At 54.9% G+C, this 13768-nt stretch overlaps 7 protein-coding genes across 7 annotated transcripts; 1 reads left to right on the forward strand and 6 right to left on the reverse strand.

The window, feature by feature from the left end:
* Positions 1 to 11: 11 nt before the first annotated feature.
* On the reverse strand, positions 12 to 802 carry BDY24DRAFT_356827 (MGMT family protein). Its single transcript, XM_076637808.1, has 3 exons — positions 708 to 802; positions 520 to 613; positions 12 to 441 (listed from the first exon to the last, which is right to left on the reverse strand). Exons 1-3 carry the CDS (start codon positions 747 to 749, stop codon positions 200 to 202), a joined length of 378 nt encoding a protein of 125 aa, XP_076500993.1. The 5' UTR covers positions 750 to 802; the 3' UTR covers positions 12 to 199.
* Positions 803 to 1150: 348 nt separating this feature from the next.
* On the reverse strand, positions 1151 to 3245 carry BDY24DRAFT_373042 (uncharacterized protein; the record flags this gene model as incomplete). Its single annotated transcript, XM_076638244.1, has 7 exons — positions 3229 to 3245; positions 2980 to 3158; positions 2573 to 2905; positions 2464 to 2493; positions 2107 to 2343; positions 1784 to 1962; positions 1151 to 1630 (listed from the first exon to the last, which is right to left on the reverse strand). Coding segments are annotated over exons 1-7 (1180 nt in total), but the record flags the coding sequence as incomplete, so codon positions are not given.
* A 1063-nt stretch (positions 3246 to 4308) lies between these two features.
* Positions 4309 to 5864, reverse strand: BDY24DRAFT_1023 (uncharacterized protein). The gene has a single exon (XM_076635792.1). It carries the CDS (start codon positions 5575 to 5577, stop codon positions 4480 to 4482), a length of 1098 nt encoding a protein of 365 aa, XP_076500995.1. The 5' UTR covers positions 5578 to 5864; the 3' UTR covers positions 4309 to 4479.
* On the reverse strand, positions 5670 to 6063 carry BDY24DRAFT_335018 (SRF-type transcription factor (DNA-binding and dimerization domain)-domain-containing protein; the record flags this gene model as incomplete). The annotated part of the gene is made up of 2 exons (XM_076637173.1): positions 5670 to 5888; positions 5977 to 6063. Coding segments are annotated over 2 exons (306 nt in total), but the record flags the coding sequence as incomplete, so codon positions are not given.
* Positions 6064 to 8081: 2018 nt separating this feature from the next.
* On the reverse strand, positions 8082 to 9282 carry BDY24DRAFT_373052 (uncharacterized protein). Its single transcript, XM_076638245.1, has 7 exons — positions 9174 to 9282; positions 9081 to 9097; positions 8966 to 9000; positions 8728 to 8837; positions 8600 to 8641; positions 8482 to 8493; positions 8082 to 8293 (listed from the first exon to the last, which is right to left on the reverse strand). Exons 1-7 carry the CDS (start codon positions 9198 to 9200, stop codon positions 8219 to 8221), a joined length of 318 nt encoding a protein of 105 aa, XP_076500997.1. The 5' UTR covers positions 9201 to 9282; the 3' UTR covers positions 8082 to 8218.
* A 32-nt stretch (positions 9283 to 9314) lies between these two features.
* On the forward strand, positions 9315 to 10220 carry BDY24DRAFT_410971 (hydrogen-transporting ATP synthase; the record flags this gene model as incomplete). Its single annotated transcript, XM_076642870.1, has 5 exons — positions 9315 to 9362; positions 9582 to 9718; positions 9858 to 9919; positions 10080 to 10088; positions 10195 to 10220. The coding sequence occupies 5 exons, from the start codon at positions 9315 to 9317 to the stop codon at positions 10218 to 10220; spliced, it is 282 nt and encodes a 93-aa protein (XP_076500998.1).
* Positions 10221 to 10652: 432 nt separating this feature from the next.
* Positions 10653 to 13767, reverse strand: BDY24DRAFT_1155 (uncharacterized protein). Its single transcript, XM_076635895.1, has 4 exons — positions 13284 to 13767; positions 13055 to 13100; positions 12270 to 12970; positions 10653 to 12175 (listed from the first exon to the last, which is right to left on the reverse strand). Exons 1-4 carry the CDS (start codon positions 13407 to 13409, stop codon positions 10874 to 10876), a joined length of 2175 nt encoding a protein of 724 aa, XP_076500999.1. The 5' UTR covers positions 13410 to 13767; the 3' UTR covers positions 10653 to 10873.
* Between the last annotated feature and the right edge of the window lies 1 nt (position 13768).

The raw sequence follows: 13768 nt of genomic DNA on the forward strand, positions 1-13768 counted from the left end.
AGGAAAATTTACCTCGGAGCACGTTCCGTGGGATTGAGTTCATACTATCTTCGTACTATGTAAAAATCTCGCTCTCAACCCACCTCCTTCGCTCACGAACGGCCGAGGAAGAGCGAGGCCACAGGCACGTCGCGCGATGAGCTCCACCGTCCTGCCTTCCCTTCTCCCTCCCTCCAAGAACCTAGACGCGTCGTTTTTACTATTCCACCTCATCTCCATCCCCATCTACAGCATCGACGTCTGGAAACCAACCCCAAGTCCTCAGGTTGACCTTCCCTCCTCCTCCTCCTCCTGCTTCGTCCTCGACCTCGACTCCCTCCGCTTCGAGAGCTCTTCTCTGCCTCTCGGCTCCTTCTCCGTTGTCGCCTCGATGAGAGATCTTTCCGGTAGCAGCTAGGACGCGATGCCACGGAACAGCGTCGTCCTGAAGGAAGCGAAGGGCTGTAGAAAAGGAAGGAAGAAAAGGGTGAGGTTCACGATCTCCTCGAGAGGCACGAAGAGCGAGGACTGAGTTTTGACCTTGACCGACATGTCTCGAGTAGTTTGGATATCCGGCGAGCTTGGCAACGTGTCCGTAGGAGGTAACTTTCGCTCGAGGGATCGAACGAACGATCTGCAAAAGAAGGAGGGAAGGAAGGAGAGGTGATCAGCTCGAGCTCATCGTCCTTCGTTCCTCCCTCTCCCTTCCTCCTCCAGTGCGAACGAACCTCGTAGACTCGCTCATGAAATTCTGCCATGTTGGCGGCCATCGTACTGGTACGACAGAGTGTCGAAAGTTTTATCTCGAGATTTAGAGGAGATGGCGGTGTTGAGGAAACAAAAACCTCGCACTCGTTTCGACTTCCTCCTCCCAAACCTCGACCTCCTCTCCCCTTTCCCTTTCCCTTCCCTCCGACCTCCCAATGCGGGTTCCAACCGAGCTCCTCGAGCGGATCATATACTTCTACTTCCAACGAGACGAACTCCTTCACCTTCCCGAGGACAACTTCACTCTCATAACCCCTTCTCTCCTTTTCGTACTGCATCCCTCTGCGTCGACGAGCACGCTGACTCTTTGTTTCTCTCTTCCTCTCCTTACATCTGACTCCTTCTCGATCTAGATTTCTCAGGACTTCAGGATGTCTACGTTCTTCGTTTAGATATTATTCGTGGCGTTCGTCTATCTTCGTTACAGCGGATCTCATCTTGTTCTCGGCCCCAGCAAAAGCGACGCGTCGACCCTCTTCCTTTCTTCCCTCGTCGTTCATCTTTCTCATCGCCGCCCCGCTCAAACTCCAACATGGTCTCGAATAAATCTCATTAGACTAGAGCACCCATCACCACTACCGAAAGAAACAATCAATGCAAAAAGACTCGTAACGAACCTCAACCCCCTCTCCCTCCCTTCTCCCTTCTCCCTCCTCCCCATCAACTCAGCTCATTCACCATCAACCTCCCCTCCTCCCCTTTACACCAACTCTCTATAATCGCCGCATGAACCTCTGCTGCTCCCCCAGCCCTCCAAGCGATCTCGTGGTGCAGCGAGTTGGACGCGTCGTAGCGGGTGTGTTCCCAGAGACCTTCGGGGACGGTGGTGAAGACGGGTTCGGTTGTTCGCCAGTTGGGGCCCTCGAGGCCTAAGACGATGTCCCTGCGAGGAACGAACGAGACGAAGGAGGGTGAGGGAAGGAAGGAAGGAGGGGAAGAGGGGAAGGGGAGGAGGAGGAAGAAGAGGAAGTCAGTCAGCGAGAGGAACGACGAGGAAGCGAAACGAAGAGACGAAGAAGGAACGAAAAAAGCTCACCTAACAGAAGATCCTCTCAACCCAGCATGGTTCCCTAGCAAGCCAACATGCTGCCCGAACCCTCCGTCTCCTGGGGAATGAGGAGGATGACCTTTGTCGCCCTGGCACTTGAAGCCGAGGGGAGCGACGACGCAGTAGGGTATGTAAGGCGTGTGGAAGTGATCTGACATGGCCCAGGCCTGCGACATAAAAAGATAAACGAGGAAGAAACGAAAGAGAACAAAGTCAGAGCGGCGAAGTGAGACGCGTCGAGACGATCCATGAGTGAGTTCGAACGAGGAAAAGCGACGAAAGAAAGAAGAAGGAGAAAGGTAGATACGCACTCCGAAATCCCAACTATCCCCATACAAAATAGCCGTCTCGATCCCCTGACCCGTCATATCCGTGAGGTTGACGTTCCCTCGACTCGTCGCCCTCGACGTGTGAACTCGAACGAGAGGATCAGGAAGCCAGTCTAACCGAGGATCCATGGGAGCGAAGTCGATGTAGTTCTGATCTTCGATGGAGAGGACTCTTCGGCCGTCGAATCGAGCCTTTTGGTTCGAGGTGGCCCCGAGGAGCTGGAAAGAAACGAAAACGAGGGAAAGAGAAAGAGACGCGTCGAGGTCAGTTTTCAAGCTCGTTTTGAACGAAAGGAGTTCCCTGCGACCGACAGATTAGAAGAAGGGTTGGCAACGTACCTGAAGGATGAGCAATTGAGCTTTGGCGACCTGTGGATCAACAAGACGAAGGAGAAGCAAGATCAGCTCGACGCGTGAGAGAATCAAGATGGAAGAAACGCAAACTCACCGTCTCCTCCAACTTCGGATTGGCCAAGTACCCCTCGGTCGGATGAAACCTACTCGCATGCATCGCCTTGTGAAGCTGAAACAACCTGATCTTCCAATCCACACTCTGAAGCGGGTTCATCGTCGGGTAGCGACCGATGTCGAGGTCCACGGGCGAAGCGTACGAGTAGGAGGGGAGTTCACGAGCGAAAGGTGGTAGATGGGTTGAGGAAGAAGAGGAGAGAGCTGAGGGGTTGAAAGCTGGGTGGGCGACGATGGGGAGGGCTCGGGAGTCGATGGCGGAGGAGGTGAGGAGGTGGAGAGGTTTGGGAGGAGGGAGGGAACCGTTCAGGAGCTGCGACGAAGTGGAGAGGGTGGACATCAGTTCTGAGACTGGGAGAGGCAGACGAGAGAAAGAGAGCTACTCACAGCTGCGAACAAGTTGAAGGAAGTCAATCGTTTCGACGAGGAAGAAGAAGAAGAAGAGGCGGTGGACGCAGACGAGCTCGGAGTGGCTGAAGTTGAGCTCGACGAGGGAGTCGACCCTCCTCCTCCTCCTCCTCCTGCTGAGGACGGCGAAGCGATGAAATCCGAGAACGAGGTGGGATCTATACAAGAACCAATTCGAATCAGTAAAGCATTCGAGCTGCCAGACACATTCTCTTCCAGGAAACTCACCCATCCGGACCCTCTTCTGCTCCCTCCCTCGCACCTCCTCCTCCTTCTCCTTCTCATTCCCTCTCCCGTCCAGCAACCTCCCAATGTCCTCCTCTCCCTCTCCCAGCTCGGCCAATCTCTTCGCCATCCGAGCTACGACACCATCGTTAACGACGCTCTCCTTCTTCTGCTGGGAATGTTGCTGTTGCGCCTTAAGCTCCTCCATGGCTCTCTGAGCTTGAGTCGAAGGCATCGAGCTGCTCGAAGACGGCGAGGCTTCCTTAGCAGCAGAAGCATCAGCCGCTGCTGCAGCCCTCCTTGCTCGTAAGTTCTGTTGCTTGAGTCTGTTGCGTTCTCGTTGGTAGACGATCTTCTCCTCGGGCGTGAGAGTCGCGGTGAAGGGAGTGGGAGGCATCGTAGGTTGGGTATGTGGTCGAAGAGCTGGGAGGGTTCCTATCGACCTGCTTAGAGAAGAAAAGCGAGGAGAAGGCTGCGAAGGTCGTTGATGGTCGTTTAGGAGAGAAGGTCGAGCTCACTCGCTTCGTTCCTCTCCTCTCCTCTCCTCGGGCTTTGGACCGAGAGGCGGTTACATCGTTTGGTTTCGCCGTCCCTTGAGGCATTTTTAGGTGCAGGAGTTCGAGGTTGATTCGCTGAGATGTACGAGAGAGACCTTATCTTTCGGACGATAAGCCTTTCGGAGCAGAATTTCGACGAGGTGAAGGTCCGAAGGAGAAACGCGTCGCTTCGGCTCCGTTCTCTCTCTCTCTCTCTTGCCTCTCTTCTTCCCTCCCTCTCGCTGGAAAGAGAGTCACGAAAACACAGACATGACTCCCCTTCACCCCTCGCCTGCTTGTACTACCACAGCTCAGCGCAAAAACGAATCGAAAAAGAACGAAGAAGAGAAAGGAAGAACGAAACGAAGGCTGAATGAAGGACGACGCAAGGATTAACGAGGAACGATGCGAACGGGGAAAAAAGTCTGGGTGAATATGGAGAGACAGCTAGAGGATATGCGAGCGAGCGGAGCAGAAAAGGGAGAAGGGAGACAGTGTGTGCGAGAAACGAGAACGAGAACGGGTGAGTGGGATGCGAAAGAAAACCGAACCGAAAAAGAGAAAGAACCGAAAAATGGAAAGAATCGAAGTGGGCATGAGTACGCAAGAACAGAACGCTAGCTGGCTATGTGTGGCTATGCTGGTCTGAACGAGGAACGCGAAAGAAAGACGAACCCCTGAACGCGTCCCTCCTCTTTCCTCCTCCTCAAAAACCACCTCACCACCCCGCCCCACTCTGACTCCCAAACGCCCCTCCTCCACCACTCCCACCCGCTTGTCCTCCGTACCCATCGTACCCCGTCGTCCCCGACGGACTCAGAGCCTGATGATGACCGGGCGAGAACCCTCCCCCTCCTCCGTTGTGCAACTGCTGCTGCTGCCGATGCATATGTGTCGAGTACTGTCCGTAGTTCATCTGCTGATTCGACGTGTGCTGAAGCTGCTGGTGTTGATGGTAGACGGTCGAAGGAGGAGGCGAGGGTTGGTGGTGAAGGTGAGGGGAGAGATGTTGCTGATGGTTGAGATGATGCTGCTGTTGATGTCCTGGAAGACCCGAGCTCGACGAGGAAGCGGACGAGGAGGTTTGCTGAAGGGAGGAGGTCGAAGGAAGAGGAGGTATCGGCGAAGCCGCTGACGAGGTCGAAAGGTAGTGCTGCATCGAATCGTCGTCCTGTTCGTCCAGTTTCGAGGGCAGCACGAGATCCTGCGCCGAGTAGTCGTCGTACTGCTGGAGTCCTCCGAGGGTAGGGGATCGAATGTCGTTCTGGTAGAGCGAAGAGACGGGAGGGTTGTTGTTGTTCGTGAGGTGGGTAGGTGCGATTCCGCTCATCGACCTCGCTCCTCCTCCTCCTCCCATCCCCATCCCACCCAGCCCATTCAACCCCATCTCCTGATCGTCCTCATCCCCAACCAAGAAATCCATCCCTCTCAACCTCAACGCCTCCCTCTTCTGAGCCTCCTTCTGCGCCTCCAACACGCTCCTCGCCATCTCACTCAACGCTCCTTCCTGATCCTCATCCTCCAGCTCAAACTCGTTGTTGTTGGCGGCCTCCAAGGCAAGCTGAGCCTGCGTCTGAGCCTTCTTGGACTTGGGAACGGCGGTGCTGACGGCTCGACCTCGGCGAGGAAGAGCTGCTGAAGGTCGACGAGAGGTGTTGGTCGAGGAGGAAGTGGGAGTTTGAGGATCTTCGGATTCGGGAGAGTCGGGCATGGGGATGGGAGGCATGGGAATGGTATCGTAAGGGGAGGAGTCGTCCTTGTGTCGAATGGGAGCTCCTGGGATTCCTCCTTTGACGGCTCGAGCTCCGGTGGTCATTCCTCCGTCGCCTGAAGGTCCTCCGTCGGGTCCTTCGCCGTTGGGAGCGTTAAGGCAGGCCTGAATAGGTGAGGACAGCGAGGAAGGGTCGATCAGCAACAGTTCTTAACAGAGAAAGAACCACGAAGGCCCTCTCTCTCTCGTCTCCTTCGAACACATCGCCAAACCAAACTCACCTGAATCAAGTTCTTCCCCTCCTCCCTCGTCACCAACGGCTGCAACTTCGACGTCGTGAACGTATACACCAAACCCGTCTCCGAAACCACGAGGAGAAGCACCTGAGTTCCTGTTAACGTCGACAGTTCGAAGGCCTAACGAAAAAGAAATCGCGTCGTCGTCAGCGATTCCGTTTCTCGCTCCCTTCTCCCTCGCCTCGAAAGTTCCAAAGACGGTGCTCACCTTCTTCATGATCCCAGCCTTCCTCTTGGAGAAGGTGATGTGCCTCCTAGCCTTGTCCTCGATGTAGGAGATCTGGATCTTGCGTCGAGCGTTGGCGGCTCCTGAGACGGAACGAGACTTCTTCCCTCCTCCCTCTGGTTGGCGACGAAGACGAACGAATCAGGCAAGAGCAGAGGTCAGTCAACTGTGTCATCTCGAGAGGTAGGTCGAGCTTGGAGCTCGAAAGTCGCACGTCGAACGAGAGAGAAAAGAAGGAAGAGTTGAGCTCGAGAGACGAAACTCACCATCGTCGTCGTCGTCGTCCTCCCCATCGTGATCCGGATCAAACTCAATGGCGTTGTCGAATCCAGCCTTCTCGTCCTGAGGAACCAGTTTTCCAGCTCCTGCTCCCAACACAACAAATACCAAACGAACGAACAAAAGTCAGCTCTCTCTCCTCTCTCCTCTTCCCAGCCCGCCCACTCAGCCAAAAAAGACTGACCTCCACTACTCATTTCCTTCTCCTCCTTCACGTCCCTCGCCTCTCCAGCCAAATCCACTCTACTCCTCTTCCTACTGGGACCTCTCGCGGCCGTGCCCGTCCCAGGCGCTCCGAACCCTCCTCCCCTCGCGACCGGCTTCCCGATCCCCAAACCTGTCGTCCCAGCGGCTTTGCTAGCTCGGGCTTTGGAGACGTGTGGGCTGGAGGGAGGTGCGGAGGGGACGATGGAGTCGGTGGGCGTGAAGTAGTTGGTTGAGGAAGACGAAGAAGCGACGGGGAGAGGAGGAGGTGCGGGAGCGGAGGAGGAGGCTGAGCGGAGGGAGTGGGAGGGTGTCGTTGGAGGGATGGAAGGGTGAGGAGTTGTAGCGGAGAGAGGGCGGGAGAAGTTGGGTGGTGGAGCGGTGGCGGTTGACATCTGTACTTGAGGAGGAGGGAGGAGAGGAAGGTCAGCGAGCGCTCCGTCGAGTTTGAAAGAGAGCTGAGCTGAGGGTTCGAATGAGAATCTGAAGAAAATGAGGTCGAGCTCGTCTGTTGCTCTCTTCTCGTATAGAGATACGAGTCGAGATTGCAAGGAGGGAGGGGCGAAAGGAGACGTTTGATTCGGTTGTTGTTTACGGTTGATCCATCTTCGTTCCCTCTCCTCTCTCGTCCTCCCCTGTTCCTTCCCTTCCTCCCCTCAAGGATTCCTTCTTTCTCGTAGAGCATCCACCCTTCTTAGAGCCTCTCCTATAGAGCTCCTACTACACGCTCCCGCCCTTCCTTCTGAGGGTTCCAAGCTCGAACGAAAGGAAGCCCATCCTGAGCTTCGTTCCTTCGCTCCTTCCTCCTTCCCTTCCTTCCTTCCAGCACCGAGGAACCCGAGTCGGAGAAAGAAAGAGAGAAGAAGGAAGGCTGACCTCTTGTTATCTGTTGATTGTCGAAGAACGAGAACGATGAGAGGGAGATCTAATCTGTAATCTCAAGAGGCGCCGACCGAGATCTGAAACATGGCCCAAAGAGGAACAACAACGAACGAAGGGACGAGAAGGGAGGAGAGGAAGGCAGGAGAAGGGAGGAGGACGTCAGCGAGAGAGTGGATCGCTGGAGGATGCTTTTGAGCTTGTAGACTCACGGCACTGAGGTGTATACAAGAGCGAAGAGGGAGATGGGAAGCTGAGCAGGGAGGGGGTGGGAAAGGTATTGCCTCTTTGGGACGAGGGAGGGAGTTGGGGAGGGAGCGGCGAAGGGGGGAGGGCGAAGAGGAGGGCGATAAAAAGAAATAAAGGAGGGCAAGGATTTTGTCGAGAGAAGGGTTTTTCTTAAAAGAGAGTCTAAAGAGATAGACACATAGGGAATCCGAAGAGCGTGAAAAATCTGCACCGTTTCGTGTATGTAGAGAAGAGGACACGAACGATCGGTGAGCGAAAGCAACGACGCGCTCGCTCGTTCTTCACGCTGAGATCGTCGTCTTCCGAGCAGATTCAAAGGGAGACGTACTCTCTATATGAGAAATGCAACCCGAGTCCGTTCGAGGATCTCACCCAGGAAGGCACAACAAAGCTTGAAAACGGAGGAGACGCGCTCGAGCTCGACGTCGTACGAGTCGACCCTCTCCCAACCAGCTCCTTTCCTTCGTCCTCAATCCTTTTAAGAAACGGTCATCAAAGAAAGAGAGAGATAGAGAGAAGTATAGAACCACCACACAGCCAGAAAACAAAAGGAAAGGAAGAGAAACGAACGAAACAACCGACCCAACCACCTCCCTTCCCCTCCGCACCTCGCTCAATGCTCATCCTGCATAGGCTCGTACCGCTTCTGTCCAGCAAACATCTTCTCTCCGTACGGGTCGTCCTTGTACTGTGAGGTTCAAAAAACAACGAAAGGGCGAAGAGAACGACGCGAATCAGCTCCAGATGGGGAAAGGGTTCCCCGCCCTGAGCTTCGACTCTTCCCCTTTTCCTCCTCTATGCTCTATAGAAGAGCAAGGAAACGGTAGGGAAACAAGCGAAGTGATTCAAGAGCGAAGAGGACGATTGGGAACGGACCTGTCTGTTGAACTGTATGCGTTCGAAACGAAGGAGAGGGAGGTCAGAAGGAGGGAGGGAGGGAGAGTGAGGGGAACGAGAGTGGAGAGATTGAGCGAGAGGTGTGTTGTGAACGAACCCTCATGTACATGGTAGGTCTAGTAGGAGCTTGGTAGTGAATCTAGAGCGGTCGCAAACGAGAAGCAGTCAGCTTTTCTCTGAGCGAAACGAAGAAGCAGGGAAGGGGATGGCCGAAAGCTCACTGACCTCGTAGTAGAATCCAATGGGTAAGATGACCTTCCAGGTGAACACTCCCAGCAAGAAGACGGCGAGGATCGAGTTCCGAACAGAGTAGGTGGATCCTTCCCACATGGTTGCTGAGGGAGAAAGAGAGAGATAAAACAGAAGGACACAGAGGTCAGCTCGAGTGGGGTCGAGATCCCATCGCTCGCTCGTTCGACTCAGTCTCGCTCAGGAAGAGCTGAATGGATGAAGGTGAACTCACCGCTGGGGTACCAGATCCTTCGAGGGTAAGGGAACCTGTGGAAAGTAGCATAGCACAAAGGATCCGTTCAGCTTGAACTTGAGAGGAGAGATGGAAACGGAGGGGTTCAACTGACCTCCTAGGGAAATCCGACTGATAGAATCCAGATTTTCGAGCTCGAGTCAGTAAGTTTCACCTTCTCTCTTCTAATCCAAGCGAAAGAACTTACAAGTCTAAGAGCGGAAGAGGGCTTCATGGTCGTTTGAAGATGCCCTCCTGGACTCGCTCCGTCCCGATTCACGGAGTCGGATTCTCTTCTCCCCTCCTCGTCTTCGAGCTCTCCTCCTCTTTGGTTCTCCCAACAACGACCATGGTTTCCTCTCTCATCCCCCCCAAGATTGCCGTTCCCCAGATGGTTGTACGTACTCCCTTCCCGCTAGACCAATCAACTGAAGAAGCGAAGTATAGACCGAGAGACTGACGCAAACCGCATCTTGCTCCTCCTCTCTCTCCTTCCCTTCCTCCTGCTCCTCCTCTCCTCCTCTACTCCCTCTCACTCTCTCAACCCCTTCAACTTCTCCTTCTCCTCCTCTCTACCTCCCCATGGCACTCAAAACAATCGCTTCATCGTCTCCAGAAAGGAGGCAAAGGAGGCGAGCCTTCCTTCTACTCCTACGTCTACTCTCGACTCCCGAAAGGACCCATGCCCGCATCGGTTAGATTCGCCAACTCCACGGGTCCCGTCCGATGGGTCAACCACCCTTCCTACGGAGGGTTAGTACCACTTTCTTCATGTGCACGAGACGAGGGAGAAGGGAGGGAGGGAGGAGGAGTCGGAGAGATGGTCTCGCTTCCTTCCGACGAGCTTTCTCGTGCTAACCTCCTGCTTGTGGTTCTTGGTGGGATTCTACAGAAAGCCCTACCTCGTTGTTCTTGGAGTGATCATCCTCGGTGGATACACCAGTCATTACCTTCGTGAGTAGTTCTGTTTCTGTCTCGACAAAGCTCAAAAGCTCTCCTTCCCTTCCTTCCCTTCCTTCCCTTCCTCCTCTCCTCCTGCACCACCATCACTCTCATCTCGCTCGTTGCCCATACTGACTTCGTTCCTCTCTCTTTTTCCTTCGCGTTCCTCCAGGACACTTCCGTACGTTCCTCTCCTTCGCTTTCGCCGTGCTCTCCGTTTGAGCTCTCATTCGCTGACTCGCTTGCCTTCGTTCCCTTCCTTTCGTTCTCGTTTCTCGCTCAACCAGGATACGAGAAGAACAACCACCACTAAATTCTTCTTCGTACGACGGAAGGAACGGAGGAGAAGGAGGAAGAGGAGGAACAGACGTTAAAGGGTACATACGACGAGAAGAGGGGAGGGGAGGAAGGATGGATGATTCTGCTTTCGGACTTGAACGGTTCGTGGATGGCGAGGAAGGAGAAAGGAGGGACGTGCTAGTTGGTCTGAGGTGCGCGTTAGGGACAAGTTGGAGGAACGAGTGAGCGTGGACGACTTTTGCTCGGAAGAGAGAGGCGAAGGGAGGATCAGACGAGCTCGAGCTGGAGGTTCTCGACTCTCCCCGACGACGCTCTGCTCTCAGCTCTCTCGCCTTCTCGTTCTTTCTATGAAAGGAGAGGAACGGTCTGTACAACCAAAAATAGACTACGTGAGAAGCAAAAGTAGCTTGAAAAGAAGAGGACTCCGATTTGGGAGTGGGAGACGTGTGTAGAGGAGAGAGGAAACGAGGGAGAGGAGAGAGCGACGGTGGAGTTGGCGTTGATCCGGACCAGCGGAGAGCAAGGACTCAAAACGAGCAAAGGACAGACGAAGTGGTACAGTAAATGATGGAAAAGGCAAGGGCAAAAGGGTTGAAAAGAAGAAGGGGTGGATAAAGGCGAAACGGAAAGAAGAACGACGAGAACGAAAGCGACGACGCGACTCCTTCACTCCTCCCCAGGCGGTCTCGGCCACTTCCCATTCCTCTTCCCTTCTTCCCCATGCCCCAACAGACTCCCCAACTGATCCAAAGAGTCGTTGCTGATCACACTCTCAGCGAGGGTCTTCCTCTTCTCGAGCGCGTCTCGATAGAGGGAGGTGGCTCGTTGGTCGTTCTGGAGGACCATGCGGATGCCGTGGGCGGTAGATGGGGTTGCTGGAGAGGTTGGAATTGAGGTTTTGGAGATGTAGGGGAAGGAGGGAGAGGGTGGTTGGGCTGAGTCGTCGGAGGAGGAGGAAGAAGAGTCGGGTTTGGAAGCGCCGAGGCGAGAGGATTGGATGGGAGGTGGGCGTTGATGAGGGAGGTGGTGGTGATTCGGGTGTTTGATGGAGTGGGAGGAGGAGGAAGAGAAAGTCGAAGGGGATGGGAAGAAGTTGGAGGAGGATGGCGGAGTTGGCGAGGACGACGACTTGGGAGACTCTCGTTCTTCCTCCTCCGCTGGACTTTCCGCCGTTGTGAAGAGAGCAGGGAGTTCCGACGAGGATTTCGAGGATCTAATCGAGTCCGTCTCTCCCTCTTCCGTCAAGGCGAGCGAATCGTGTCGACTAGCGAAAGGATCCTCCGTTCCGCTGGGACTCGGAACGGTCGTCGTGGACGAGTACATCGAGCCCGTTGCCATGGTAAGCGTGATGCTCGGGATCCTGGGACGAGGAATTCGAGCGATGGGAGGTTGATCTTCGAAAGGATTGGGCGTGGTGGGTCCGATGTCGTCGAACCGAAGGGGTCCAGGAGGAGCTCGAGTGTTGGTTGGGGAGACCTCTGGCGATGGGATCTGGTGGAAAATGGTGATGGAATCGGTGAAGCTGGAGTGGAACTGGAGGTTCGAACTCATCGAACTCCGATCCGTCGAGGTTAAGGAGAGGTGTCGGTCGTCGAGCGAGGAACCGGAGGTGTTGGAGTCTGGGAGCGACGCGTCCGACGGTGTTCCTCCTCCTCCTCCTCCTGATCCCATTCCGAGCTGAGCGAAGATAGGATGTCGACCTCCTGGTCCGAAGTACTCTCGGTTGGTCGATTTCGAAGGATTGGGCGCGAACGGATGAAGAGGAGAGACGGGAGGGACGGTTTTGCGAGGGATGGAGTTCGACTTCTTGAGGGTTGAAGGAGGGAGCGAAGCTGCAGCATCGACTGGTTTGGTTGGAGGGAGAGGATCGTTGAAAGGGTTGTGGCTCTTGTCGAGAGGGAGAGGAAGGGCGAGAGGCGGAGTGGCGACTGGAGAGAGGGTGGGGATGTGAGGGACGAGAGAACTCGACTGAAGAGACGCGTCGAAAACAAGAAGAGAAGCGAGGTTAGGATATCGTTAGATCCAAAAGGATGTTCGACAGCAAGAGAGGAAACAAACTCACCCTCCTCTTGCCAATGAAACTCTTCTCGGGCCAGGTCGTCGGACCCACCGTCGACCCTCTCCCAAATCCGTACCCGCTCATCCACCGTCCAGCGACTTTCTCGTCAGGATCCTCCAGCGACGTGAAAGTCCTCTCCTGGGACATCCAACCAGACGTCAATCCTCCCTTTCGCAATCTTCTCCTCCGCCTGAACCACCAGATCCCCGCGGCGACGAATCCCAGGAGAAGAAGCACGATCAGGACTGCTGCGACGATGGCTCCCGTCCGAGCTCCGTTCGGGTTGGAGGAAGAGTTCGACCCTGTACCGTCGTTGGTGTTGGAAGAAGCAGTGAGGGAGTTGTTGGTGGGGACCGAGGAAGGGAGGGAGTTGGTTGTTTGCGCTCGAGCTGTCGCCGTCGAAGAGGATCCTCCTGCTTGATCGCTTGCTGATGACTCCTGGAAAGCGGCCTCTTTTGCTACTGTTCCAGTGGGAGCGGAGGATGCTGCTGCTGCTGGCGAAGACGTGGCGGCGTTCGCAGAAGAGGAGGAGGAGGAGGAGAAGGTCGAAGAGGAGGCGGCCGTCGTAGTCAGGATCGTCCGAGTCGCAGTGGTAGCAGCGGCAACGTTGGCAGTGGGAGAGGTGATAGTAGAGAACAGGGTTTGGATTGGAACGATAGTGGTGAAGACTTGGGTCTCTTGGAAGACGACGGTTTGAGTCAAGACTGGAGGAAGAAAGGAAAGGAAGGCGAGACGTGTTTGAGCTCGAGCGCGAAGATGAGCTTCGAAGGTCTGTGGGAGGAACTCACCTTTGTTGAACAAGTCGTTGACGTCTGTCTGAGTCCGTCCAGATCCCTAAGGTTATACGAGGGCGTGACGAGAACAAAGAAAGGACAGGAGAGGTCAGCGAGACATCGAAGAGTGTGTTGTCGACTCGAAAGGAGGAAGGTCAACGTCTCCTCCTTCCTCCTTGTCCTCCCTCCCTCCTCCCCATCCCTTCGAAGTCCCTGGAGTCGTTTCTCAGACAGAAACACTCACCTCGTTGACCGTAACCTGAGCCGTAGTCGTATGGAAGGTGATGAGGGACTCGACAACGCTTGTTTTGGGAGTGAGCGCCGTCGAAAGGGAAGTCGAGAAGACGGTCGTGAGAGCGACCGTGCTCATCTGAGAGTTGACGAGTTGAAGGTCGATCGACAGAAGAAGTAGTCGAGAATCCAGCAGAGCCTGCTCTGGTGGGATGGGGAGAACGAAGGGTGGTGCTTTTGCTACAAGATGGAAGGTAAAGGACAAAGGGCAACGACCCCTCTAAGTTGGAAAGAAGGAGAGGAGTCAACTTCAGCTTCACGCTCCCCCTCTCTCCATTCCTTTCAAAGAAGAGGGGAGTGTGCTTCTCGAAGCGGAAGCTAGAGATCTACCGGAGGCCGAGGCTGTAAAGAAGAGGAATGACGACAGTTCAGGTTGCAGATGCTGTTGTGTTGGTTGAGAGGGAAGAAGGAGGAGGGAGAGGCGAGCTCTCTTCGAGA

This window comes from Mrakia frigida (genome assembly GCF_051309035.1).
Source record: "Mrakia frigida strain ATCC 22029 unplaced genomic scaffold BDY24scaffold_1, whole genome shotgun sequence".
Classification (NCBI taxonomy): Eukaryota; Fungi; Basidiomycota; class Tremellomycetes; order Cystofilobasidiales; family Mrakiaceae; genus Mrakia; species Mrakia frigida.

Excerpts from the sequence above, each read along its gene's own strand:
- BDY24DRAFT_356827 (XM_076637808.1), bottom strand. The coding sequence starts at position 749 with ATGGCCGCCAACATGGCAGAATTTCATGAGCGAGTCTACGAG. Across the intron at positions 614-707 it reads TTCATGAGCGAGTCTACGAG|ATCGTTCGTTCGATCCCTCG; the intron begins GTTCGTTCGCAC and ends CTTCTTTTGCAG. Across the intron at positions 442-519 it reads CTCGAGACATGTCGGTCAAG|CCCTTCGCTTCCTTCAGGAC; the intron begins GTCAAAACTCAG and ends CCTTTTCTACAG.
- BDY24DRAFT_1023 (XM_076635792.1), bottom strand. The coding sequence starts at position 5,577 with ATGACCACCGGAGCTCGAGCCGTCAAAGGAGGAATCCCAGGAGCTCCC.
- BDY24DRAFT_373052 (XM_076638245.1), bottom strand. The coding sequence starts at position 9,200 with ATGAAGCCCTCTTCCGCTCTTAGACTT. Across the intron at positions 8,838-8,965 it reads AAGGATCTGGTACCCCAGCG|CAACCATGTGGGAAGGATCC; the intron begins GTGAGTTCACCT and ends TTTCTCCCTCAG. Across the intron at positions 8,642-8,727 it reads CCATTGGATTCTACTACGAG|ATTCACTACCAAGCTCCTAC; the intron begins GTCAGTGAGCTT and ends CGACCGCTCTAG.
- BDY24DRAFT_1155 (XM_076635895.1), bottom strand. The coding sequence starts at position 13,409 with ATGAGCACGGTCGCTCTCACGACCGTCTTCTCGACTTCCCTTTCGACG. Across the intron at positions 13,101-13,283 it reads CTCAGGTTACGGTCAACGAG|GGATCTGGACGGACTCAGAC; the intron begins GTGAGTGTTTCT and ends GTATAACCTTAG. Across the intron at positions 12,176-12,269 it reads GTTTCATTGGCAAGAGGAGG|TCGAGTTCTCTCGTCCCTCA; the intron begins GTGAGTTTGTTT and ends GCGTCTCTTCAG.